This window comes from Arvicanthis niloticus, chromosome 1 (assembly GCF_011762505.2).
Source record: "Arvicanthis niloticus isolate mArvNil1 chromosome 1, mArvNil1.pat.X, whole genome shotgun sequence".
Taxonomy (NCBI): Eukaryota; Metazoa; Chordata; class Mammalia; order Rodentia; family Muridae; genus Arvicanthis; species Arvicanthis niloticus.
This window is the reverse complement of record NC_047658.1, coordinates 49,891,483-49,916,871: the sequence shown is the minus strand read 5'-3', so window position 1 is coordinate 49,916,871 and position 25,389 is coordinate 49,891,483. Positions and strand designations below refer to the sequence as shown.

Sequence of the window (25,389 nt, the reverse complement as noted above, 5' to 3'; positions counted from 1 at the left end):
GTTTGCAGTTCTATGTGCAGTGGTCAGAATCACCATAATTTAGATTTGACGATCCTGGGGATCTGGTATTTCTACACTGATAAGTACCCATCTTGAGGCGGTGGCTATGTCTGCTTTATTATGTCTTTATTCCATTGTCTGGCCAACCTCCTCCCACAAACTATTTTTGACTCCGATAGAGAGGAGGTTAAATGTTGTGGTGGCAGACTGAGGCAGACTGGCGTTGACCCTGAGTCGATGCCTGCCCATCCCTGAGCGACCTCAGGCCATTTTCTTTTCAGAGACAATTATCATCCTTCCTTCAATTCCTTCCCAAGCCACTACTTTGTTTGTACACATAGGCTAAGCTTTTAGAATGCAGATATTACAAAATAAAGGAGACAGAACCACACTTGTCAAATGTCAATTATAGTTCATTTGTTTTCTGCTAACTCTATCACCTAAAGAAACTTTTTATATGTGCCTATGTATGCACATATATATGGAGGTTAAAAAAATCAACATTGGGTGCCACCCATCTTTGAAGACAGTTTCTCATTGGCTTGGAACTCACTGGGTAGGCGAGGCTGTCTGACTAGTAATCCCCAGGGTCCACCTGCCTCTGCCTCCCCAGCACTTGGGCATACAAGTGTACAAGTGTGGGCTGGCACTGCCAGCTTTCTTCAGGTAAGTTCTGGGGATAGAGCTCGGGCCTCAGGCTTGTGAATCATTAAGCATTTTAATGACTGAGAAATTTTACCAGGCTTATAATCTAAAATTTTAAATCACATTTCTTAATTGTTCTGCCAACTTAATATCTATGGGCCAATTTATAGATCAGGAAGTCGGGGATTGAAGATTGAACACAACTAGGAAGTGTCGGGGCCAGGATTCCAGTACAGACCTGTTTATATGTTTGTTTTTTATCTAAAATACTTTTTTCTTTGAGTAGTATGATAATTGTAGTGGATTTTGAGCATTCTTTATCCCTGGGTTACAAGGTTGAGCAGTTTCTGGCTCTGCTTTCTTTGTGAACAAAGAAGGACATTGATGTCAGTCTCTGTGGGTCCAGCCACATCTGATCATCCAGAGTCAGTAGCTGCGTGAGTTGCAGTAGGAGTTTCAGAAATGTCTCTCTCAATATTGTCAACTCCCAGCCTGGAATGAAGCAGCTCAGGAAAACGGATACAGACAATCAGCAAACCCAGCCAACCCATCAGCCTCTCAGGGAACTCAGTGCTTGAGGCCAAGCTTGCTGTAGATCTGGAAGATCCTGCTGTAGTGAGTTCTACACATGTGGAACTGTGACTTGGGTCCGAATTGCAGAGGAAGGAGTCTGGAAGCAGTAATTGAAACACAGGGTCCATTTGTGTTGGATTAATCATTTGTCCTGTGGGAACCAGAGGATCTACAGGTGGCCTCTTTTGGTGGAGTCCCATCAGGGGCTTTCTGGTGAAGAGGAATTTGAGATGAACCTTGGCAGAAAGTTCTAGTAAGCTTTTTCATTTCTTGAGATCCCTTTTCCATTACATACCACCCCTACTCTCTCAGCAGCCCTTTCCTCAATGGATTTAGGACACCTCCCCAGTTCTTCACTTACACATTTCCCTTTTCTCCTCCTCTCCTTCCAGCACCCCAAACCCTGAGCTCCCCAGGCCAGATGCTGCCCATCCAGCCAGGCATGCAATAAGGAGACTGACCTCTTCTCTTAAGAGAAGCTGGCACCCTTTGGCTTGTGGGTTGGTTGGATGGCATCACCAGTAACAGCCCTGACTTCACGATGGGAATTAAAAACAAGTAGAGCAGGGGCTCAAGTAAACATGTGGAAAAAAGAAAAACACAACAGTTCGCTCCAAGCCAGTCCTTCAGGGTCCCTCAATTTTACATTCTCCCCCATCTCTACATTTTCCAGAGCTAGGTGGGTTCTGAAATGCCTCTTGGGGGAGACTTCTGCTCCTGCTCATGTCCCTGCTCTTTCCACTGGGACAATGCTGTAAAAGAATCCCAAGATGAATAGCAAGGAGAATTAGGGATAGATAATATTTGGACAAGACCATTTTGGTGACTATAGATAAAGGTATAGATAAAGAAAGGAATGGCTGCTTGATGAAGAGCAAAAAACACAGGCTTGGGGACCCCCACAAGGAAAGGCTTTTCTTGGCCATGGTTGTCTCTGGATTTTGAAGGGTATCACAAGCCTTCATTTTATCTGTGAAAAGAGCCCAGCAACTCCAGCTCTTATGGGAATGAGGGCTGGCCACATGCACATTCCCTTTGCTTTATTTCTCTGTTGGAGAGTCCATGGAAAGAGGCAGCTGAGACTGCATTTTGGAGTCCAGCCTCCTTGGTACATGGATATGTCCACATGGAAGGGATTTATGTCACGCATTTGGCTTCTATTCAGGGTTTCTCTGCCAAAGTTCCTCAATCACCTTGAGGGGATTCTTGTAACCACAGTTGGGATTTCATTGTTTACTGTAGGAGGACTTTGGGTGGGATGAAGTCTGCTTTTATTTCTGGCTCCTTCTCCCTTTCCTAGCTCTTACCACTCGACCAGGGATAAAAACATGTATTGATCTTAAACGCCCTATACTGAGAAGACAAGAGGATGAGACAAGGAGACTTTATTCTGAGCCATTGGATATTTCCACGTCCCTAAAAATGATTCATTTGTATGCTTAGGCAAAACACTTTGGCTCTAGCTTGCCTTTTCCATGTTCCTGGGAAGAGAAGGAGAGTGACTTCTCACAATGTGCTCACCTGTCCCCTGCATGGCTCAAAGCCTGCAGATACCATGCTCACACAGCAGTAGGAAGTGTGCAGAAGATTCCAGACTCTCAACACAGAGATGGGTGAAAAGCCATTCCTGTCTGGAGCCTCAGAAACTTTCAAAGCCCTGGACTCTTGCTGCTTAGGGAGGGAGAGGGGAAAGGACTTTCAGACATGACCCAGGCATAGCAGCTTGCAAAGGGGAGTCCAGCTCTTTCTAAAGCTCCTCGAGTCTCATTTTGCACTGAGTGTTTTCGAGACTGGGAAGTCCTGAGAAGAGGTAGCTCAGAACTGGGCTTAGGGACCAGTGAAAATTTGAACTGTTGCTTTGCGCAGAGGTTTCTAAAACACAAGAAAGCCGGAGAGGCTTGAGCTCCAGGGCATAGATGACCACTTCAGTCTCTTCAAACAGTTGACTCAGCTTAAGCCGTATAGATTGCAAGGGCAAGAGGGGCTTAGAAGTAAATCCAAGACCCGTGACCTTCTCCTGGTGTTCTGGGGTGAGGTGGGAGTTACATGTTGGTAGGTTTGGCAACCTGTAGAGGCAGCTGTGGTATCAGCTAGCTAACTCCTCATTTTACAAAACATCCTGTTCCAGTGGTCCTCAAAGTATGCCTCCTGGATCAGCAATGTCCACACCATCTGGGAACTTAGAGATGCCTATTCTCAAGTCTCAAGATGTACTCACTGGGTGGTAATCTCGGTTAGGAGCCCAGTGATCTGTTTTTGACAAACTTTCTGGGTGATTTTGAGTGTACTGCTCACTGGCAAGTCAGAAAGAGGGTGGGACTGGGATCTGAGGCAGAGTCAGCTTTTCCCCACACGATTCTCCTCTCTGGCATATCTTCAAATTCTGGATGTCATGCTGATCTCAGCACCTGGGAGGAGACTTGGCTTGGCTTTCATTTCACCTTCTTTTAAAATAATATCAGTCATGAGGAAAATGATATTTTGCTATATTTACAATTTGGAATAAGTTTATTGTTTTACTTTCCTAGGGAGAGATGGACCAACAAACATACAGAGAGAGACAGAGACAGAGAGACAGAGAGAGACAGAGGCAGAGAGAGATAACATACCAAGGGCAGCTTGGCAAACAAATGAATATTAGCGTTACAAGAATATGAGTGAGTCAAATTCAGCTGCAGCACCAAAAATTCCTCCTTCCACATGGGTTAGAAGCTGTGTGAATATAGTTCTATCCCAGCCTATTGCATGCTATACATGGGAGCACCTTCCAAGAGCAGGTGCAGCTGGTAGGATGTCGTGTAGCTAGGATGGGAGCTTGGAGGAGACATGGGCTGAAATCTCAGGTGAGAGTCTGATAATGGCCCCACTTCTTCTACAAGGACACAATGATAAGGCTGATCTCTCTCTCACTCTGCCTCTGTCTCTCTCTGTCGCTCTGTCTCTGTCTCTCTCTGTATGTCTTTGTACATGCATGCACACATGTACACATGATATGAATGTGTATGTGGGGGCATGTTTATGCCACAGTATATGTATAGAGGTCAGAAGACATCCTTTGTGTTGGTTCTTGCTTTCTACTTTATCTGAGAGCAGGCATCTTATTTTGCTACTATATATGCCAGAATAACTGGCCCACAGGCTTCCAGGTGTTCTCTTTCTGTCTCCAGCCTCATCATAGGAACTATAAGATTACATAAACAGCTACTGCGACTGACTATTCCTTGGAACCCAAACTCAGGTCCTTCCACTTGCACAGTGAGTGCCTTACTGAGCCATCTCCTTAGCCCAATAGGCTGGTATTATGAGTCACTGTCACTGTGATTTCAAAATCACGAGGTCATGAGGTTCACAGAAGGCAGAGTTCCACAATATAAATGTTGATTCGTACATCCAGCTGTGAGATATGCCCATTTTATAGATAAGGAATCTGAGGCCTGGCTCCAGGCTAGAAAGTGATCTTACCAGGCCACATCTTTACTCTCTGGCCTTGCCAAGTCACTCACCTTGCAGGACCCCATGTGTCATCACTAGCCACCTGGGAATGACTGGCTGTGTTGAGCAGATGACTTCCCAAAAGTGGCCCAGACCTCCCATTCTCTACCAGTGACACTTTTCAGCCTCATCCCTCAAGGCCAAAAATACACTATTCTTCAGAGGCTATAAGTCAGAGGCAGGGTTGCCAAACAAGGAAGGGCTTTGAATAGCTGAGCCATCTTTCCAGCTGAGGAAACCATTTTTATCCACAAGTTATGAAGACTGCCTGCAAGGAAGAAGGAAATGGGGGCAGGTCACTCTAGACCCTGTGAGATATTGAACTCTGATGGGAAAAAATTAGTACTAAAGTCTACCAAGCCACTAGGCTCAGCTTTCAAGCCATGCCCCTCTGTCCCTGTCACATGGCTCTTCACTGGGGGAACAGTCTGCCACGGTTCTTCCACGTTCAGCTTTCACTGTTCGACAAGCTCATTTGAGAGGACCTTCTTTGCTGACTGGGCGACATGCTTCATAATGTCGATACAGGTATTTAATGGGCCTTTGCCTATTGAACAATTCATATGAAGGTCGGTGAGTAACCCCCCACCTCACCCCTTTCTTCACCAACCCCCTGATTTTGTATAGTTCCTTGGTAGCATTCTTTCCAAAGAGGTGGGAGGACTGAGGTCACAGCTCTGCTTTCTCCTGGCAGACATGCTTTAATTAGGTTGCTAAATTAGCAGAAGCACTAGCAGCTCTTCTGTTTGCACAGACCCCAGGTCTGAGGCTGTCTTTGAACTTGTCATCTGTGATCTCATTGGTTTGCTTTCTTTCAAAGGAGCAGTGTTGGCCAGCTAGAGATTTTCCTGGCATAATTTTAGCTACCTATGAGTGTTTTCTATCCTGAACAGGGTACTATTGTGCTATTATGTGTGTGTACATATGTGTCTGTGTGTAAGGAAATGTACATGGTATGTGTGTATGTATGTGTGTGTTTGTGTATGTATGTATGTATGTATGTATGTATGTATGTATGTGTGTATGTGTGACTACATGTTTGTGTATGTAGGTATACATATTGGGTGTATCTGTGTGCATGTGTATATATGTATGCATGTATATGTGTCCATGTGCATGCATGTATATGTATGTGCATGTGTATGTATGAGTCGGTGTGTATGTATATATGAGTATGTGTGTGTTGTATGCATGTATATACAAAAGTATATGTATATGTGTGTGTACATTTGTATTTTTCTGAGTATACATGTGTATGCATATATGTTTGCATGTGTATATGTGCATATGTGCACATACCTGTGTGTATGTGTGGCTATGTGTGTATGTGTGTATTTGTATGTGCATGTGCTTGTATTTGTGTGTGTGTGTATGTTTGTGTATTTATGTGTATATGTGTATGTATTTGTATGTGTGTGAATGTGTGTGTGTACGCATGTTTTTGTGTGTGTTTATTGAGCACATGTCTCTAAGTATCTCCCAGATTAAAATAACCTCTTAATCTGGATTATCTCATTTCATCACAGGGCTTCAGTGAGGATGCTTTTGTTGCTAACCCCACTTAATAATGAGGAAATTGAGGCTCTGGGATTAAATATCTTTCCAAAACTGAGGGGTAAAAGTGGGCAGGATTGTCATGGAGTCAGCATCCAAGTCTGATTCTCAACTCCACCTTGGCAAAGCTGGTGTTTAAAGAGCCACCAGCAGCTCACTAGCATCACTTAGGGACTTGCTGTGGATGTTGATTTTCAGGTCTACTGAATCGGGAATCTGTATCTTGCCAAGATGCTTCCATTCATGTGCAGCATCACAGGACGTGCCCCTATTCAGTGACATCACTGATTTATGTTCTGTCCTGATTACAAACTACCCTTAGCTCTGGCATTCATCTGAGACAGCTGAGGTACTGAGTGCTCAGCAGCTTGTCTGGCACAGAGCTGAGATTTCATTTTGTGTCAGACTTAGTTCGGAAAGCCATGACAATCTCTATGCTCAAGTTGAGATATTAACATTTGCCACTTCCTGTTGTGGACCCAGAAGTACCTTAGATTCCTGGTGACCTGAAGGTGTCAGAATCTGACTTTCTGTCTCCTTTGTGATACTTCTACAGATGTTCAGCACATCAAGAGGAGAGACATTGTGTTGAAGAGAGAATTGGGTGAGGGAGCCTTTGGAAAGGTCTTCCTGGCTGAGTGCTACAATCTAAGCCCCACCAAAGACAAGATGCTTGTGGCCGTGAAGGTAAATCCTGGGGCACATGGGCAGCCAGGACGGGTTGGTGGTGGTCCAGTGAGGTGGAGGGCCATTAAGAGGATGGTGTTAAATTTGTCTCAGACTCCATCAGTGAGACTTTGTCAGGATTCAGTGCTACTTCCAATAGTCTGAACCTGACTTTGGTTTTAGAAGTCAATGACTGTAGTATGTAATGGGGTTGGGGGGGGGTATGTCTGGCGACAAATTCTGTCTGTGAAAGGGGAGCTTTAGATTATTTTCTTCAATAACTTGTGGAAGTGCTGTCAGCGTAAACAGGCATTTGGCCACACCTTAGGAGCAAAGCTGGATAAAGGGGACTGTCTGATGAGTCAGGGAGGGCCCGTTTCAAAAGGTACTAGACACCATAGGGAACAGAGGGAGATAGGGTTGGGGTGGTCCCATAATTAGCACCTGGAACTGATGAGGTTGGGATAAATTCTAAAATTTCTGCTATGTCATTTGAGCTCAGATCCCAAGAATACATGCAGGGGGTGGCCACAGTTGCAGGGGGCCTTTAACCACAGGGCAGTGAACCAGTGAGGCTCCAGGCAGGTTTGCAGCTGGGAAAGCATGGAAGAAGCTAGGTTACCATCAGTTGCCTCCCTCTACCTGGCTCCAGCAGAAAGTCTTCTATCTGCACACCAGTGCTCAACAAGCCTTGACATATTTACAGAACAAGTGTCAGATGGACTCACTGAGGTCTGGAACCAAACTATAGAGTCAGGAGAATAGAGTAGCCTCCTTTCCTGCACCAGAATATTCTGAGGTCCCTGTGGAGTTTGCACGATGTTCTTAAAAGTCAAATGACCTTTGAGGTGGGGATGGAAGACAAGGCCACTGAGGAGGACACTCATTGGGACCTCAACATGATCTCATCTCTAGTACTGAATTGCTCCATAGAAACTCAGTCATCAGTTTATGAATTTTTGACTTTTGGGTCTCTGTATCCATAGTCATGGGTATCTCTCTGTAGGTTGTCTCTGCCCACAGAGGGTGACCATTTGGGCAGATGCAGATGATATAGTTCACTGTACCACGTGGCATGGGCATCAGAGTGAGAGCTTGGATACAAATCTCAAACCCTTCTCTGATCAACTATATGAACTTGAGTAGAAATTAAGCTGAGCTTAAGTGTTCCACTCTGGACTATACGAGTAACAATATCTTCTCAAAAATGTTGATGATTAAGTAGATGCTCAATAAAGAATAGTAGTGGTTTTTAATTTCTGTATTTATTCCTGATGTTGATAACACTGATATATTTAGGCACATCATATATGACTCATTGATCATTTTTTTAGCTATATATAAAGCTTACCATTTTTTCCTCCAAAGGACCAGAGACTAAATCTAAATACTTAAGTGCTGAAGACTATGTGCTGCTGCATCTCTCAGCCTTGCCTGTGCAGTGGGAAAGCAACACAGGCATCACGTGAACCAGCCATGAGCAGCTGTTTTCCAAGATAGATATTTACAAAAACAGGCTTAGATAGCTGATTTCTGATTTGAAAGTCAGTAGCTAGAATATTGCCCTACAAAACGATAATCATTGTTGTTATTGTACATTCTTGGAATCAACTTGAGGGTCTTAGACAAGGCTTGTAGAAAGGTTTCTTATTTTATCTTTAACCTTAGTGTCTGCTCTGCTCTGTTATGTTTAACGAGAAGGATGGCACTTGCCTACTGGCTGTCCCAGTATCTGTCTGGGAAGTGGAATAGGAACCAGTTTGGAAATTTTCAGCAGGAGTGAAAACGATGACTGAGAATCACAGGTCTTAGTTCGGTCTGTGGAGAGTCTCGCACAGTGAGGCACTTGCCAAAGTGTGTGATGAAGAAAAAAAATGAAGAAAGGGTGTTTCTGATTACACCCTTTCTAAAGGCTCTCCTTCTCCCCACGGGCCTGGGAAACTCACGAGATGTGTGCTCTGGAATTTGACACCATTTGTCAAGCAATGGAGCTGTCTAGCCCAGCCTGCAGAATTCCATCTTCTCCAAGACCACCCAGGAATGGGAGTTCCTTGTTCTCTGTCCTTTCTGGATTCTCATCCTTTTGCAAGTTTTTCTCTTCACTCTGTCCTCATGTTGATACAGGTTAATTCTATGCTTCTGGAGGACACTGGCAAGCATATCCCAAGATTAGGTTTCCTCAAAATTGGGTGTGAGTTTTTCAATCTGTTGGTGAGTATTTTTTTGCCCAGCAGTTGATATGATGGGAACAAAGGTGTGGCAAGCACAGCCTGATTTTTTAAGGTGTGTGTCATCTGCTGAGGAGCTAAGACAAATACCTGCCAAAAAATGGAAGATGGGACAAGACAGAGCATAATTTGTGTATAAACAAGGCATTAAACTCCAGATGATCCTAGGCATGCAGTGAAACAACTTCCTAATACCCATCATAAACTATGAATATATTAAGACAGAACCAGCTGTTGGTAGCACAGAGCAATAATCCCAGTACTCAAGAGCCTGAGTCAGGAACATCATGAGTTTGATGCTAGCCTGGGATACATGGTGAGATTCTGTTTGGAAAACAAAGATATAGATATAGATATAGATATAGATATAGATATAGATATAGATATAGATATAGATATAGATATAGATTAGATATAGATTAGATATAGATACAATTATACATAGACATAGATACAGTATACAAGATATAGATAAATAGATAGATAGATAGATAGATAGATAGATAGATAGATAGATAGATAGACAGACAGATAGATAAGTTGTTTATCATGTCCTAGCTATGCAGTATGCTAAAGAGTAATGACTGTCTCCTTGGTTATCTCATAGTTGACAGAGAGCTATGGCTTACTGCTGCCACCTTTGTTTTATCTTAAGAGAGAATTGAATCACATTCAGTAGCCTAGGGAAAGGTCAAAATTCTAAAGTCAAAGTTAGATTTCTACTAAACGTGTTTTCTTTCAACTGTCAGATGCCAGGGATTCTATGTAATCATCTCATGGTTTCAAATTGATGACATCACTTTATATAGTGATTTAACAACCAGTCCATGTACACAGCATTGGCACTCAAACAAAGCTCTTGCTTGGAAGGTGGGAGACACTTTCTTATTATGCATATACAATCTGCTCCCTTCTATTTGCCCTCTCTCTGTCATTCTGTATTCAGTTCAGAGTAAGCCTCAAGGTTCTTTTAGTACTCAGATATCCATGTGCTTTAACCCGTTGGAATTTTTCTGTCTGTGAATTTTTTTTTTAACTTTAATGACCATGTGGTTTATTTCCAAGATGCCAAATTGGTTTCTCATTTTTGTTCTTTTAGCTTTATGTCTTATTTATCTTTGTTTTTATTGTCTATGTTGGTGGTTTTTCTTTTTCTTTTCTTCTTCTAAGAAAAGATTGAAGCATATGTAGCCCTGGCTGACCTGGAATTTTCTATATAGCCCAGCCTGATCTCAGACTTAGTGCTAGGATTATAGGCATGTGTTACCATGACTGACATAAATCTATATTGGTCATACATTTTACTTGTGCATATGTGTACATGTGTGTATGCACAGCACCTATGTGTGGATGCCAGAGTACAACTTTCAGGAGTTGATAATCTTCTTTTACCACATGAGTTCAGGAGATTCAACTCATATCTTCAGGCTTGATGACAAGTGTCTTTTCCTTCTGAGCCATCTTGCTGGCTTATGCATTGTTTTTGTAAGAAGCAATTATTTCTTCATTTTTTTGGAGAATGTCCTTATTTCAAAATAAATATGGGCCTGGTCTGCAGGAATTCATATTCTTGTTTTGACAGTTCTCACAACTTGGGTTTTGCATGATATTTCTTTTAATACATCTGAGCCTCAGCATTTGGATTTCTCTGGGATTGGAGGGTTGTTTTGATCTGTGTGGAATGCTCATGACTTCCAGTTATAGAGATTTAAATTGGAGCAAGAACTGAAAGCATTTGTGCAACAATCTGAGGACAGAATCTCAGGGTTTGGGAGTGGTTTATATATTTTGTATTTATCATTTACAAAGTTTAATACAGGATCTCTCAACTTCAGCACTTTTAGCAGAGTGCAATAATTTGCTGTTGGTAAGCTGTTGATTTCCTTACATAGTGTTTAGCAGCCTTTTTGTCTCTGCCCAGTAGATGCCAACTCTCATTGTAACAGCAAACATGCCCCCAACATTGTCCAAGGCTCCTAGTAGAGCACAGAGGGCAAAGTCAGCATTAGTCAGCACACTTTCAGTGGTGAAATCAAGGAATTATAGGCTACTTAGGAGAGCTGGGAATTGGAGAGGTGGTCTTTCCCAGAGAAAAACACATCATTGGTCATTCTAATGGTCAGCCCTGAAAACATACAAACAAGTAACATTATTTGAACTCAGCAAGTTATATTTGGAAATATGTGGATGTATGTATGTACACTTGTACATATATATATATATATATATATATATATATATATATACATACATACATGCATTCAGGCATACATACATACATACATGTATGCAATTACAGTTGATGAATAAAGAGACCATGAATGTGAAAGAGAGTGGGAAGGAAGGAAAGGAAAGGGAGGAAAGCTATAATTAAAATACAATCTCAAATATAAAGAAAAAAAGAGAAGAAAAACAAAACAAAAACTCACCAAAGTAGTGATTTTAAAAACTGTATCAGTGTTTATAAAATACTCTACTAGTATTTGACTATTTTGTTTAAAATTGGCTTGCACTTTATTTGAAGAAAAAATATGCAATAGTCTTGACATTATTAAGTAGCCTCAGGCCACATGGTATAAATTATTAGTAGAACTAGATTCAGATTCCTTATAAACTCTCTGATGTTTTTCTTCCATACTTGGAAAAGAGACTCCTTTAGTCTATACCTTTTACTGTTTTCTCATTTTATTTTCAAATGATTTTTCTTCCACTGCTAGTTAGTTTTTAGTCATTGATGCTTAGAATGTCTTCACAAAGTATTCATCCTGGGGTCTAAGGAAACTGCCTGATTCCCACTCATATTTAATTGTGTTTTTGATAGTGTTTCATTACACCAAGTGATGACATGATCAAGTTTAACTCTCTTGAGTAAATTTGTGTGTAATCATAGTGGATTCCTGGTAAGTTTCTGTCCCAAACTCTTGGGGACAGAAGTATTTCTGTAGGTAACCAGACACCAGTCAGTATGCTCTTCAGAATTGATGGCCAGTACCATCTCAGCTGCCTAGTTACATCTCTACAGCTCTGTTGAAGGCTCTATGACCATCTGATCTTCATCAAATGAAAAGGTCTAAGGGTACAGAAAGGCCAGTGAGATCGAAGCATAATAAATGGGAGGGGCGTGGATTTGGGGAGAAGAAGTAGAAAGAGATGGGCAGAGCTGATATCTTGAGTCCATGACTGTTAAGAAGTTGGGATTTCATGCTGAAGACAATGGGAAGACAATGACATACAAGAGAGGGGCATCTGTTCATGTAGTGAAGCCTATCTTTCTCCTGTGTAAATCTGTGAATCTCATGAGGAGAAATGCAGCAGGTGCTAAGGAACGGAGATAAAAAAAAATGATTTTCACAACTATAATAGGTCATTTGTATGTGAGTGCATGTGAGTATATGCTTGCCCACCCAGCAGTGTGCACATTCCTGTATGTGTGATAAAATGAGTTGTAAGGTATTAATGAAATCCCAATGAGAACATCCCTTGAAGTATCCTCCCCCGACTAGAGAAAAGGCAAGTGGGAGGCAGCCGTTGGCCAAAATGAAGATGTCAAATGCCTGGGAAGGGGTTGGGCTGCTAAGCACATTTGATTCTGACTCACCCATCTTACTGAACAGCCTAGCCGAGCCCCATCTCCAGGGCTGAAGTTCTTACAGGAGCTGGCTTATGTGGAGGACAAGACCAGAAGGGAAATACCCTCTACATTTTGAAGGGAAAAGAGGAAGATAAGGAATAAGCTTCTAGTTCACTTTGGCTATGCTTACTATTCAAAGGGGCCCATCCAGGAACATCCCCAAGTTCAGGCTACATGGCAAGACCCTCTTAACTATGCCAACAATTGGTGGCTATGATAAACATCAACTCCATCCCATGCCACCGCGTGGTGACCCATTTTGCAGTTGCCCAGCAACCAAGGAAGTATTGAATATAAAATCCTATGAGTGGGGCCAGAGAACTTTTGGCCCAGTTTCTCTTCCCATTATTCTCCTGTCATCCTTGTCCCAATTGCATTAATCTCTGGGGACTGTGGCCACTGACAGCTCTGGCTCCCAGTTGCTACACCCCTCACTTGGACAGTTACATAGGAACTTCAGGTTTGACTCACCAGCTGGAAAACCCAGTGTGAAGGAAGAGGGAAGTGGTGTGGAAGCCACAGAGACAGCAGTTATATTGTGCCACATTTCTCAAGAGGAACTCTGTCTGCCTTGCAGTTCAGGGTGCCAGCCTGAGGGACAGACACTGGTTGTGACAGCTCAAGGGCTGAGAGCAGAAATATCCCATGGCTGCCACTAATGTCGGGGCTGTGGGAGAGAATGATTTAAAGAGATGGAGAGAGGCCATTTGGCCGCCCCCAAATCTGATCTACTTTTCTCTCTTATAAATCCAATGCTCACATAAATCTTCATACTCTCCCATCCCACCCATGTTCTGTTCCTCTGTTTTTTTCCCCCCATTCCTCATGAAAATAAATGATTCACACTCAGTCACCTTATGCCTACATTTTATCCCATGTAGCTCAGGACTGTGGCAGGGAGGTGGGTCACCTGGAAAGGTTGTTTTTTTCCCCATAATACTTTGGCTGACAAGCATTTGTTCATGTAGTGGGTAGTCACTGCAGATTTTCCTTTATTCTTAGGTATCCCACCCAGAGCTGAAGTGATCATCACATCGGGTCATATGTCTTGGGAACTGGGGTTGTAGCTCAGTTGGCAGGCTTCTTGCCTACCATGCACAAAGCCATGGGTTCAATCCTCAGCAATGCATAAAACCAGTCATAGTGGAATACCGCTGTAAATCTTAGGGCTTTGAAGGTGGAAGCAGGAATCTAGGGTCATTCTCAGCTATAGCATAAAACTGTGTCAAAAAAAGAAAATTAGGTCTGGTAAAAATCACCACTGGGCTGGGAAAATGAATCTAGCTTTATTTTATTTTATCTTTGGCCTTTTTGCTTGGAAATCTTTACCGGAGGTAGCTGTTCTGACGTCAGCCCACACTCTCTTTCCAAGCTCAGTTCATTACATGTGTACATCCCTTCACTCTTTTGCCTGCTATTCCCTAGTGAACTTGTCTATTAACAAGTTCCTCGAATAAATTAATTCAAGTAGATGAGCTGGGGTGAAAAGTATTCTGGAATCTGGATCTAACCCATAACGTGTTGCTCAATCTTTGGCAAGCTGCATGTGTGTTGTGGGCCTGAATTTTCATATCTATAAAATGGGAAGGTTGTACTAAGTAACTTTCAGTATTTTTTTGTTAGTAGGCCATTTAATTGAGAACATTTTATGGTAAAATCTTTTAAATTTTCCAAAGAAGGGAAGGTGATGCTGGTTGAAGTTGGGGTGGGGCTTCAGGTCAGGAAGTCACACTTGCTTTGATAGCCCTGGAGGCTATTGCTACAGAAGTCTGGGGTACTGTGAATTTCAGCAAAGGATTGCTCCTGTCTGTTATTTTTCCTATCATTTACAATGTGTGAACATGGGCTGGCTCTTAAACAGACTTGACCTCAGGTTCTCCAGCTACAGAACTGTGCAATGGGGAAGTGAAGGGGTGGATAGCTTTTTCATGGTAAGCATACATCATCCCTGATGTGCAGTGGTTACTGAGAAGTTAGAGAGGTTCACTTAGTCCATTCTTGGCAGGTTCATGCCACTGCAGCTTGGGAATCCAAAACAATTGGCAGATTTCAACCAATGGAGCTGCAGCTGATGGACGAAGATCTTTAGCTAGGGAAGATTTGCAGCACCTACATGGCCTGTCAACTTTGTCTGCATCATCAGAAAAGGCCATACATTTAGCAGAGAGAGAGCATGCAAATCAGTATCTAGTCACTTTAGAGTCTCCATGGCCTGAAATCAAGGGCTGGTTTTAGCCTTACTTCTTGATTACCTAGTGGTCATTATGTACTGAATTACCTTTATGGCCTTAAGGTAATCATGAGGAGTTGGGAAATGTGTAGGCGTGCCTGCATAGGCTTTTTCTCTGGCATAGAGCTCTTCTCTGAACAGACTATCCTTCAACTTGGACAGCACTGCCTATCCTCAGGATGGCAGTTCCATTTTGGTATACTGGGATAAACACCATGACTAAAAGCAATGTGTGGCTGAGGGCTTTAATTCATCTTACTGATTACAGGCCATCATGGAAGCCAGGGCAGAGACCATGGACGATGCTGCTCACCAGCTTGCTCCTATGTTCACATGAGGTTATTTTTTCTTACGCATCACAAGACTAGCTGCCCAGGGTTGGCACCATCCACAGAGGGCTGGACCCTTCCCCCTTCAATCAGTAATTAAGAAAATGCCACACAGATACACTCAGAGGCCAATCTGATGGGGGCAATTCCTCAACTAAGGTTCCCCCTTCCTGAGTGTGTCAAGTTGACAACCAAGATTAGCTATCACAGTAGTGTCCTGTTCACTGTCTCTTATATGCATTAAATATGTTTAGTTTTGATGTCACACTCCCCATCTGATGCTAAAAACCCCAACTGGGTATTGTATACTCTTTTTACTGTATTATTCTTTCTTGAATAAGAACTGGTCAGGTCTGTACTTCTCTCTAGATCACATTTGGGCCTGAAATCCTTGTAGGACAGAGTCATAGAATCTTGGCAAAGTGTCCCCCATTGGCTCACCTCTTCACCATCCTGCACTGGGCTTTGGTAGCTATCTCCCAAGTCTTGTGTGCATTTAAGACTTTCATAATTTAAATGCAATCCCACTTTCCCCATAGAAATTCTGCTAAACCTTTGGTTAGAGAACACAGTGCCTTCTACAAGCCAAGTGTTCACTCTCCTCTGCCAATACAGTCTCTTTCACCATTAAGACACAAAGACTCAAAGGATGAGTGGGCATTATGACACTGCCTAATAATATTCATCATGGGTCTAGAAGGATATGGTCACAGTTTTCACTAGCTGGAGAACATAGCTCTCTGCTCTCTGTGTGCACACTGATTTACAAGGATAAAGCAATTGGGGTGGTGCAGTTCAGTCTACTGTATCAGAGGGAGTTGTTCTGTAAAGGAAGATTTAGTAATAGGAGTCTCTCAGGTCTTCTATCTCATAGCATTGTTTCCTGCCATTCATAATGAGGGAGGTTTGGGGATGGAAGATGAACAGAGATTGGGGTCACTGGCCAGAGCCTAGGATGTGGGTCTCTCCTTTGACAGGAATCAAAATGCTGACTGAAGAAGGGGTTCACCAGTGTGCTTTGCCTTTATGTTTTAAAATAGATCATATTTGCTCTGTGTCCAGATGGATGTGGTAACAGTTTTTACCATCTGGAGAAGATAGCTCTCTTGCCCCCGGTTGCTAAAAACTGATGTTTTGTGGTTCTCAGGCCCTGAAAGATCCCACTTTGGCTGCCAGGAAGGATTTCCAGAGGGAGGCTGAGCTGCTCACTAACCTGCAACATGAGCATATTGTCAAGTTTTATGGGGTGTGTGGTGATGGGGATCCACTCATCATGGTCTTTGAATACATGAAGCATGGAGACCTAAACAAGTTCCTCAGGTAAGCAAGATGGGACAACTGTCTTGTCCCCCTCTCTCAGTTTCATGGAGCCTTTGTAGTCTTCTGTGTAGTCAGAAATCATACTTGCCACTGTGAGCCCAAGTCTGAAGATGACGAATAAAAAGCATCTGCCTTTCCCTTCCTTCTTCCTTCTTTTCTTTCTCTCTTTCTTCCCTCCCCATCTTTGATACTTTCTGGACTCATACTTACTATATAGCTGAGAATGACCTTGAACTTCAGATCCTCCTGCCTCCATCTCTCCTGGGATCTCAGGTGTGCACTGCTGTAACTGGTTATGTGGTGCTGAGGATGTATTCCAGGCATGCACTTGAGAGACAGACAGACAGAGAGAGAGAGAGAAAGAGAGAGAGAGAGAGAGAGAGAGAGAGAGAGAGAGAGAGAGAGAGATCCCCAGACCTAACCCTTTCATTCTCATGTGTCATCTCCTTAGCAGATGGACATGACCTTTTGTATTCATGACGAGACCCCCTTTTGTACTTTTCTTCTTGGCTCCCAGATGGACTGAGAAGAAGAATAAAATGGGATATATATCACATGTGGTCCCAGGTTGAGACTCGTGAACCCTCCTGATTCTAGGACTACCTACTCTCTTACCCCAATGTGGCAAAAATCTCACTTGCCATGTGAGATTAGTATCTTACATCTACCCTGAAAATCCCACAACCATCGACGTTTTGATGAAGAGTATGATGTCATCAAAAAGTAAAGATAGTTGATGAAGAAAGGGCATTTTGTATTCAGGTAAACACTGACTGTCAGCATTCAGACTTATAGAAAGGAAAGAAAAAAGTCAGACTTGGCAGAATCTTCAGATCTCTCCTTATGATTTAGATTTCTAAATAAATGGCCCTAGAGATACTGAGAAAAACCACAAGATTCTCTAAATCTCTGGAACTTGAATTCATAATGAAATTGGCTCCTGGAGAACTTAGTCCTTAGCGTAAGAGACATGGGGTTTATCTTAATTATAACTGGGTCAAGTTATAAGTGTTTCATGGAGTTGTTGCTAGAAGCATTACATGACAATGTGTATATAATGCCTGCATGCATTTTTTGCATGTAGCCAATAGTTGCTATTATAGAAAAAAACACTACTATTATTACTTTATAAGAGTAAAGAATCATGGTAGTTTCCAGTCTAGAAGGCATTGCATCTCAGTGTGCAGAGTCTCCCTCATCTTGTGCTTTTTTCGTCTGCCCTAGTTGGCACCACAACATATTCTCCAGGGATACAGCTGATTCTCCCATCCTGAGTACAACAGAAGGGTTCAACAAAGCCCCTAGTATCTTTAAGGAAACACAAACCAAAAGAGAGAGTAACATCTCTTGCTGTAGTGACTAACTACTTGACAAGAGGTCACTTAGGGGCAGGAGGATTTATTTTGGACTCACAGTTCAAAGGGATATAGTTTATCACGGCAGAAAACATGGTGCTGTCATGTGAGGTCAAATCATATAGGCAGTCAGGAGTAGAGAGTGTTTAGAGCAGAAAAAATTTGGGTTATAAAGTGTACAATGCCTCCATATCAATGACAGTGAACTACTTCCTCTAGCAAGGGTTCCCTTCTCAGGGGTTCCTAACCTCCAAAAAAAAAAAAAAAAAAAAAAAAAAAAAAAAAAAAAAAAAAAAAAAGCCACCCTCTGTTAGTAGAGCCCAAATATTTAGACACATAGACACATGAATATCTGGAAGCATTTTATGTTTAAGCCATAACTGATAGAGATGGCATAAAGCTGTGCTGCACTGAATCACTCACCCCTTGATTCTCTGTGGCAGGAATGTAGGAAGAACTTAGTGATCCTTCTGTGTCTGTCTTTGGACTCACTTCTTGAAGACAGCATGGGGAGTCTATTCAAATTAAGGTCAACGGTCTCTCCAGGCATTTCTTGTCAGCTTAATACCCAGATTCTCAGGAGGTTCCAAGATTCTCACCCATCTTCCTAGGCTCTGTTAATCAAGGCTAAGCTTTTCCAAAACTCCATGTTGAAAGCCTGGGTCACAGCATCTCTTGCTAGGAGCTGACTTAACAGGCTGCTCTCCCAAATGCCCACTTAACCCCCAGGGTCAGTTCTGCCTATTAGCATGTCTCCTGGTTGGTGGTGTTTGAGACTGCAGGAGTGTGCCTTGGTATACTGGGGTGGAAACTGGCTTCCTGACTCATCCCTGGCTAGCTGATGCAGCTGCTTTCCTAAGAAGGGGGAGAGAGGAAGCCCACCAAATTTAATAAACAGAGTGTGTTCCTATTTAATGGTGCCTTTCAGTGGAAATTGGAGAAGCAGTAAAGCAGGCTGGGGCCTCCCTGTACACCAGGGCTCTTTGGTCCTCCACTTCATAAATAAGGGCCCTGGGTGTGGTTATGGCTCATTGGGCTTTCTGCAGGAAAGAGTGAACACTAAAAGTGACCGATCTGACAGGGCAGGGTGTTATCATAACACAGCCAGGCTTGAATCTAGCATGGAGAGAGTGTTGGGCTCCCAAGACCTCTGCTTTAGAGTCAAAGTGTTTCTTTATCCTGCCTTACTTTTGCTGTTGTGAAATGGTTATGGGTATGGAGCTAGCCTTATGCCACTTTACAGCTGGGGGCTGCAGACAGCTTGTCAGCAGCATCAGCACTGGAAGCTTGTCATAAATGCAAACGAATGAACACTGCCTGGCCAATCAGAGCTCCAAGGGGTGGAGCCTTAAGATCTATTTAAAATCCTTCTTGATGCCCCTTTTGGCAGCTCTCCTTTATAATCATAGATAATAATTTGCAGTATGTCTCTGGACTACCATATAGCTATTCTGAGATATCTAGGACTTTGGTTGAGATTTCTGATCATTTTGTGCCTCAATTTTTAAAAAATCAGGCTAGGAAGATTAAACAAATGTCTTTAAAACTATCAGAATAGTGCTTGACATATAGTAAGGGTTAGTGGTTACTTTATTAATTATTCTATAATAAGTACCTAGCACCTGGGAAGACCTTGGGAAGTGGTTAGGTAGTGAAAGAGAAAGTTTGCTCTCTACCATTTGAGTACATCTGTGTCATCTTAGTGGGGAATTTGTAGTTTTACCCATAGCCATACTCAAAATAATTTGGGTAGATAGAAATAGGGACAGGCCACCCAGAAAGGGATTTCCTTCATTTCTGAAGGATGTTTCAGAGTCCTGAAAATCTCAAAGTCTTTACCTTTGATAGGCTGAGTTCTCTCTGTTCCTGCCACTTTTCCTCCTTACAGGGCCCACGGGCCAGATGCGATGATCCTCGTGGATGGACAGCCACGTCAGGCGAAAGGGGAGCTAGGACTCTCTCAGATGCTCCACATTGCCAGTCAGATAGCCTCGGGCATGGTGTACCTGGCCTCCCAGCACTTTGTGCACCGGGACCTGGCCACCAGAAACTGCCTGGTTGGAGCCAACCTACTAGTGAAGATTGGAGATTTCGGCATGTCCAGGGACGTCTACAGTACTGATTACTACAGGGTAAGGAGGCTTTCCCAGCTGCAGGACTCAGTCGCTGAGCTAGTGCCTTGCTTACATGTCTGTCATTGTCCATTTACGCTGTCACTATGGTGCAGATGTATGCACACGCATGCTCACCAATGCACTCAACAGTTCTCTTTCAGCCACTCCTGCATCTTGGCATATCATCTTATATTATTATCATGGTAGGCCATTCTTCCTTCCTCTTCAACATTAGACTAAACTTTTTCTATACATGTCAATAACCTGCACATTATGTTCCTACTGCTTCACAGTTTATTCTTTATGCAAGCAGAGTTGAATACATATAGATGTATGTTCAAATGCACACCCAATTAGTCTAACTTGGTGCTATGTCAATAGTCCAACCCATCCCCTGATCTAGCCTCATTCACAACATGTTTTATTCTCTAGAATTTCCTCATGATTATATGAGGGTAATTGTGTTTCAAAAGGTAGATCTTTATGGAAAGTGGAAACTAAAGTAAACTAGAAGTAGCTAGTATACAATCCTACTGGCTTTGGAAAAACAAGAAAATGAGGCATTTTGCCCATTTCTGGCTTTGGAGAAATAATGGTCTTAGGCTGATTATGAGGAAGTTTTATTTGCGTACAGTTATCTACCTCCTACTTCAAGATCTTACTTTGCTTCCATAATCATGGTTTACTCTCATTTTGGGGGAATCGCCTCACTGGGGAACAGTGAGTTTTCCTGTGTTATGGCCAAGCTAAAGGTAAATGGCCACAAATGTCTCCTTTTCTAGAAAGAGAAGCATGGGTACAACTCGATATTCACAGACCCGCAGATGGGTCCTGTCATTGGGACATACATTTTTCTGCAATAAGGAAGATTTATGTTGCCCATATCAGTACTCACCTGTAATCTCAAGAGTTGGAAGTTTGAAGCAGTTGGATCTAGAGGTTAAGGACAGTCTTCACAGAAAGAAGTCTCTATGAATTAAAAAAAAAAAAAGAAGAAGAAGAAGAAGGAAAAAATTAAAATATGGAAGACTTACTTTGGGCATTTTGCCTAAAGGAAGGGTTTGGATTTGTGATATAGGAGACAGAAGGACAGTATTGTGGAGCAGAGAGTGTATTCATCTGTGACATGTAAACAAAATACCATAGACCATGGAAATTACTTTTCAACTTTTCAGAGGCTCAGGCAATATCTATGTCTGGTGAAGGTTGGCTCCATGGTTCATAAATGGCCTTCATATCGTATCTTCCTTGGTAGAAGAGACAAAGGATCTTCAAAGGTCCCTCTTGTGAGGTCACTAATTCTAATGAGGGCTAATGATTTAATGCCTCTAACCAATGTCTACTTCCAGGCCTGTTCCTATGCCATTACCTGCTGTCCTCCTGCTATGAACCAAATGTTTCTTTTAGCTTTAGGACTACAGAAACATAAACATTCAGTTCGTAGCAGGAGATTGGGAGCCATTTTTCTGGTCCAGGCAGGAAAGAAATGATTGCTTTGTGAACTATTATGATCTTGTTGGCCTCAGCTTGGTAATCCAGGAGGGTGGGATTTGAGGCTGGCAAGTACACACTTGTTCGACTTATTTGAATGTCCTTGTGACGTTATGATGCATGATTTGATCATTCAGATATGATACTGATTACTCAAGGAACTCCACTTTAGTAACAGCGCAGAGGATTTTTTTTTAGAAATGCCTTTTATGACTGCAGAGTGTTTTGTTCAAGGATGGCAAATGGCATGCTATCATGAGCACACAGGAGGCAAAGTAAACCAAATCAAGAGAAAGCAGACTATCCCCAGCAAAGTGGCCAGTCTTAGCCACCCTCCTTACCAAGTATCTTCAGAAAAAGGAATGGGAGCATGATGTAGCAAACCCACAGGTTGGTGGTCAGAGAAGACCTATTAGGATATACTGAAGCACAGTCTTTAGAATCTAGACAGTTCTCCCCACCACACATATCCAAAGTCTGGATGTGGTTACTTAGCAGGTATATGGGGCATAAGGCTTAGCTGAAGTCTGCACCATTTAATTGCCTTTCACTATATATAATGAAGTTTTTTTTCTTGACTGGCTAAACTCAAAACTATTGTAGGGATGATAAAAGTAGGGGGAAGCTTACTGCTTTTTGTTTGTTTAGATTTCTTTTTCTGAGTAGAGATATTTAATTATACTTCATTGGTTTCTCTGGACCCTACCAGGTCTTAGGGAACCATAACAGACTAGAACATATAAGCGGAGATTTGAAATTGGCTTTTTGGATTGTACTTAATATTTATTCTTTGGTTTAAAGGTAATAGATAGATAGATAATTAAAAAGGAGCACACTCCAAATGGTACACCTTTATTGTTGCTCTAGCCACCATTAACTTTACTCTTACTCCTAGGAAAGCATCAAAAATTAAACCCATCTCATTTTTGGGGGTGTCAGGAGAGATATGAGGAAGTGAAGTCAATGGGAATTGTCCACAGTCCAGGTACCTTGAATTCCCTCTTCATGAGCTCTAAGTCAGGCTGTTAGCTGAAACTAGATGGCTTGAAAATATATGTCTTTGGTTCCAAAGAAGTATGAAATAAGGAAGGCTAGCTATTCCAGTGAAATTCAGCTCTGCTGGTAGGTAAATCTAGAGTGGTCACACAGAAAACACGGATTGTAAAATCCCTTTATACTTGTTTACCCCCATGCCTTGAGGTATGCTTAACCTACGCCCCACCCCCCCGCAACACACACACTCCAAATCTTTTGAAAAATGAAAGATAGGAATACATATGCCATATGCCTGAGGTCACAAAAATATCCCTAAAGTCTTGGACTCTTTGGAAGACATCGTTGTTACCAAAGAATTCTTGGTCTGCTTTGTTCACTCCCTAATGTTTAGCCATTATCAGCACCATGTGCTCAATGCTTCAGTTCAATTTTCTTATTTTGAAAATTAGGACAGAAATATTTACTCAGCAGAGGTATGTTTATGTTAAGCAAGCAACTTAGCTTGTGTGAAGCACTGGTAATGCAATACTTGCTAGACAAACTATTGCTTTTACTGTCTTCTCAGCACTCCTTACACCCAAAGCAAGAACACTCTGGAGATAGTCTCATTTCCAGATGTGATTCTTGGATCAGGAAGAGGAACTCCTGACCACTGGAAAATAAACTAGGCTCATATAGCTACACTGAACGAGGAAAGTTAAGATGATCACCTCAAGGAAAATTCCTTCCCGAGGTTTCAACTTCCATAGAAACAGTGGGTCATCGGCATTGCCCTTCTATCTGGACAGTGTTTGTATGCTCTCGCTTCCAAAGCATAGAGCTGTGCCTAAATTTGAAAGGTTTATGCAAGACTTTCTTGTTCAGTATATACTGGCATAGGCTCCAAGGACTGTGGTGATTTGTCAGAGAGACAGAACACCATGATGGACGCTCTCTGTAAGCTGGGTCAAATTTCCGTTGCTCTACTATTTTTGATTACTAGAACCAAGAACTTACTGACCACTCAACTTGCTGACTAATGTAGATAAACACAGATAATTTAGGTGTTTGTGTGCATTCAAGTTCACATGTGCCTGTGTTCATGTATGTGTCTGTCAGCCTGGGCTTGCTTGCTCTGAAAATTCTAGAATGCACACAGGAGAGGTCAGGAGGAGAGGTAAAGATAAAATTCACTTTATATTTTTTTTCCTTTTCATTTTTAATTTCTTAAAACAAAGAGGAGCCATCTGGCTCATACATAAGTGGTATGCAAATGATTTACAGAGGTGAACTGCCAAATTTCCTGTTACAAATTTAGATTGAAAAAACAAACATGCCCACACCAAAGCAGTGGAGCAATTTCTTCTCTTTTTACAATGGGCTGGATAGCAGCCACCCTTTCCTCCAGTGGCTCATTGATGCTTCCAAGAGCACCTGTAAATGGGCTTTGACAAAGGTGCTTTTTAGATACCATGATTACTTTCTTAGAGCTTCAGAGACTCAAGGAGATTGGTGATCAGACCTATAGTTAAATAAACTTTCAGACATCCCAAAGAAAAGCAGGTTGAGGCTCCAGAACAGACATGTTTTTAGTTGTGTTCATTGGAGAAAGGGGTAGTTCATTGAGATCTGGAAAGAACAGGACTGGAGGTTATAGATACTGTGATCCACAAAACCCAAAGTGAATTGACTCTGCTGTTCCCTGTCCCTCATGCCTGGCACTTGGCAGAATTAACAGAATTATCAATGTAGGAAAATGTGTGTGTGTGTGTGTGTGTGTGTGTGTTTCAGGATAAGCAGGAAATGGATCAGACCAGACCAGGAGCCCACAAATAGATACCCACCACTGAGAAGTGATCCTTTGGCAATCATGATCAAGCCTTTTCTAAACAAGTAGATGGATTACCCGGGAAGAACGTCCTACAGAAGCAGGCAAGTAGTGATCTGGATTGCCAGAGTGGGATGTGTACTTTAGGTTAGAAGTGGGATTCTAACCATAAAGCAGGTTGATTAGCTAGCAATAGATCACTGGGTTCCAAGATGAGATTTCTGGGACCAAGTTCTTAGCAATTCTTGACCAGGTTAATAATATCAGTCTGTAGGACATGGGACTAATTCAGGACAAGATGATCTGGTGCTAGAATAGTTCATTCTATGGTGCCACAATAGTTCTCACAGTGATGAAAATAATAGACTATTAGATTTGTGTGTGTGTGTGTGTGTGTGTGTGTGTGTGTGTATAAACTTTACCTTCATCATCCTAAGCACTTTTTGAAGTCAGCTGTAATGAAAGAGGAACATAGAGTAATGTTGTTAATGAGCATGCACTAGACATGGGAATCAGTATTTCCCGTCTTAATAGAATGAAATATATATATATATATATATATATATATATATATATATATATATATATAACAAACACACATCATAGGATGATAAAACAGCTTGGTAAAAATTAATCACTGTTACTATTATTAGAGATAGCATGCAAAGCTTTCTCTATTCTGAGCAAAGAATTTGCAAAGGTTTTATCTAAAACAGGTTGATCACTGTAACAAATAAGAGGGAAACACACAACAGTCCAACACAAATAGAAGCTCATTTCCAGGACATGTGGCAGTATTTATAGGTGAATCTACTGGAGGTGTAACATTCCTCCACACTGACATGCAGGCCAACATGCTCTTTGCCTTAGTGACCATAAGCACTTGAGCCTTTTATAGCCAGCTGTAATAGAAGAGGGGCATGGAATGTTAATTAGGATAGACTTGACATGGGGCCAT

At 42.1% G+C, this 25,389-nt stretch overlaps 1 protein-coding gene across 4 annotated transcripts in view; it reads left to right on the top strand.

The window, feature by feature from the left end:
* The window catches only part of Ntrk3 (neurotrophic receptor tyrosine kinase 3), a 383,383-nt gene that overhangs the window by 296,470 nt on the left and 61,524 nt on the right, over positions 1–25,389 (top strand). For all 4 annotated transcript variants that reach the window (XR_013111122.1, XR_013111119.1, XM_076936090.1 and 1 more), the window contains 3 exons: positions 6,821–6,951; positions 16,496–16,668; positions 19,912–20,155. Coding sequence is in view for 2 of the 4 variants with exons in the window: in XM_076936090.1 (XP_076792205.1) it covers positions 6,821–6,951; positions 16,496–16,668; positions 19,912–20,155 (548 nt within the window). In the remaining 2 variants the exon portion in view is untranslated. The remainder of the gene's footprint in view (positions 1–6,820; positions 6,952–16,495; positions 16,669–19,911; positions 20,156–25,389) is intronic.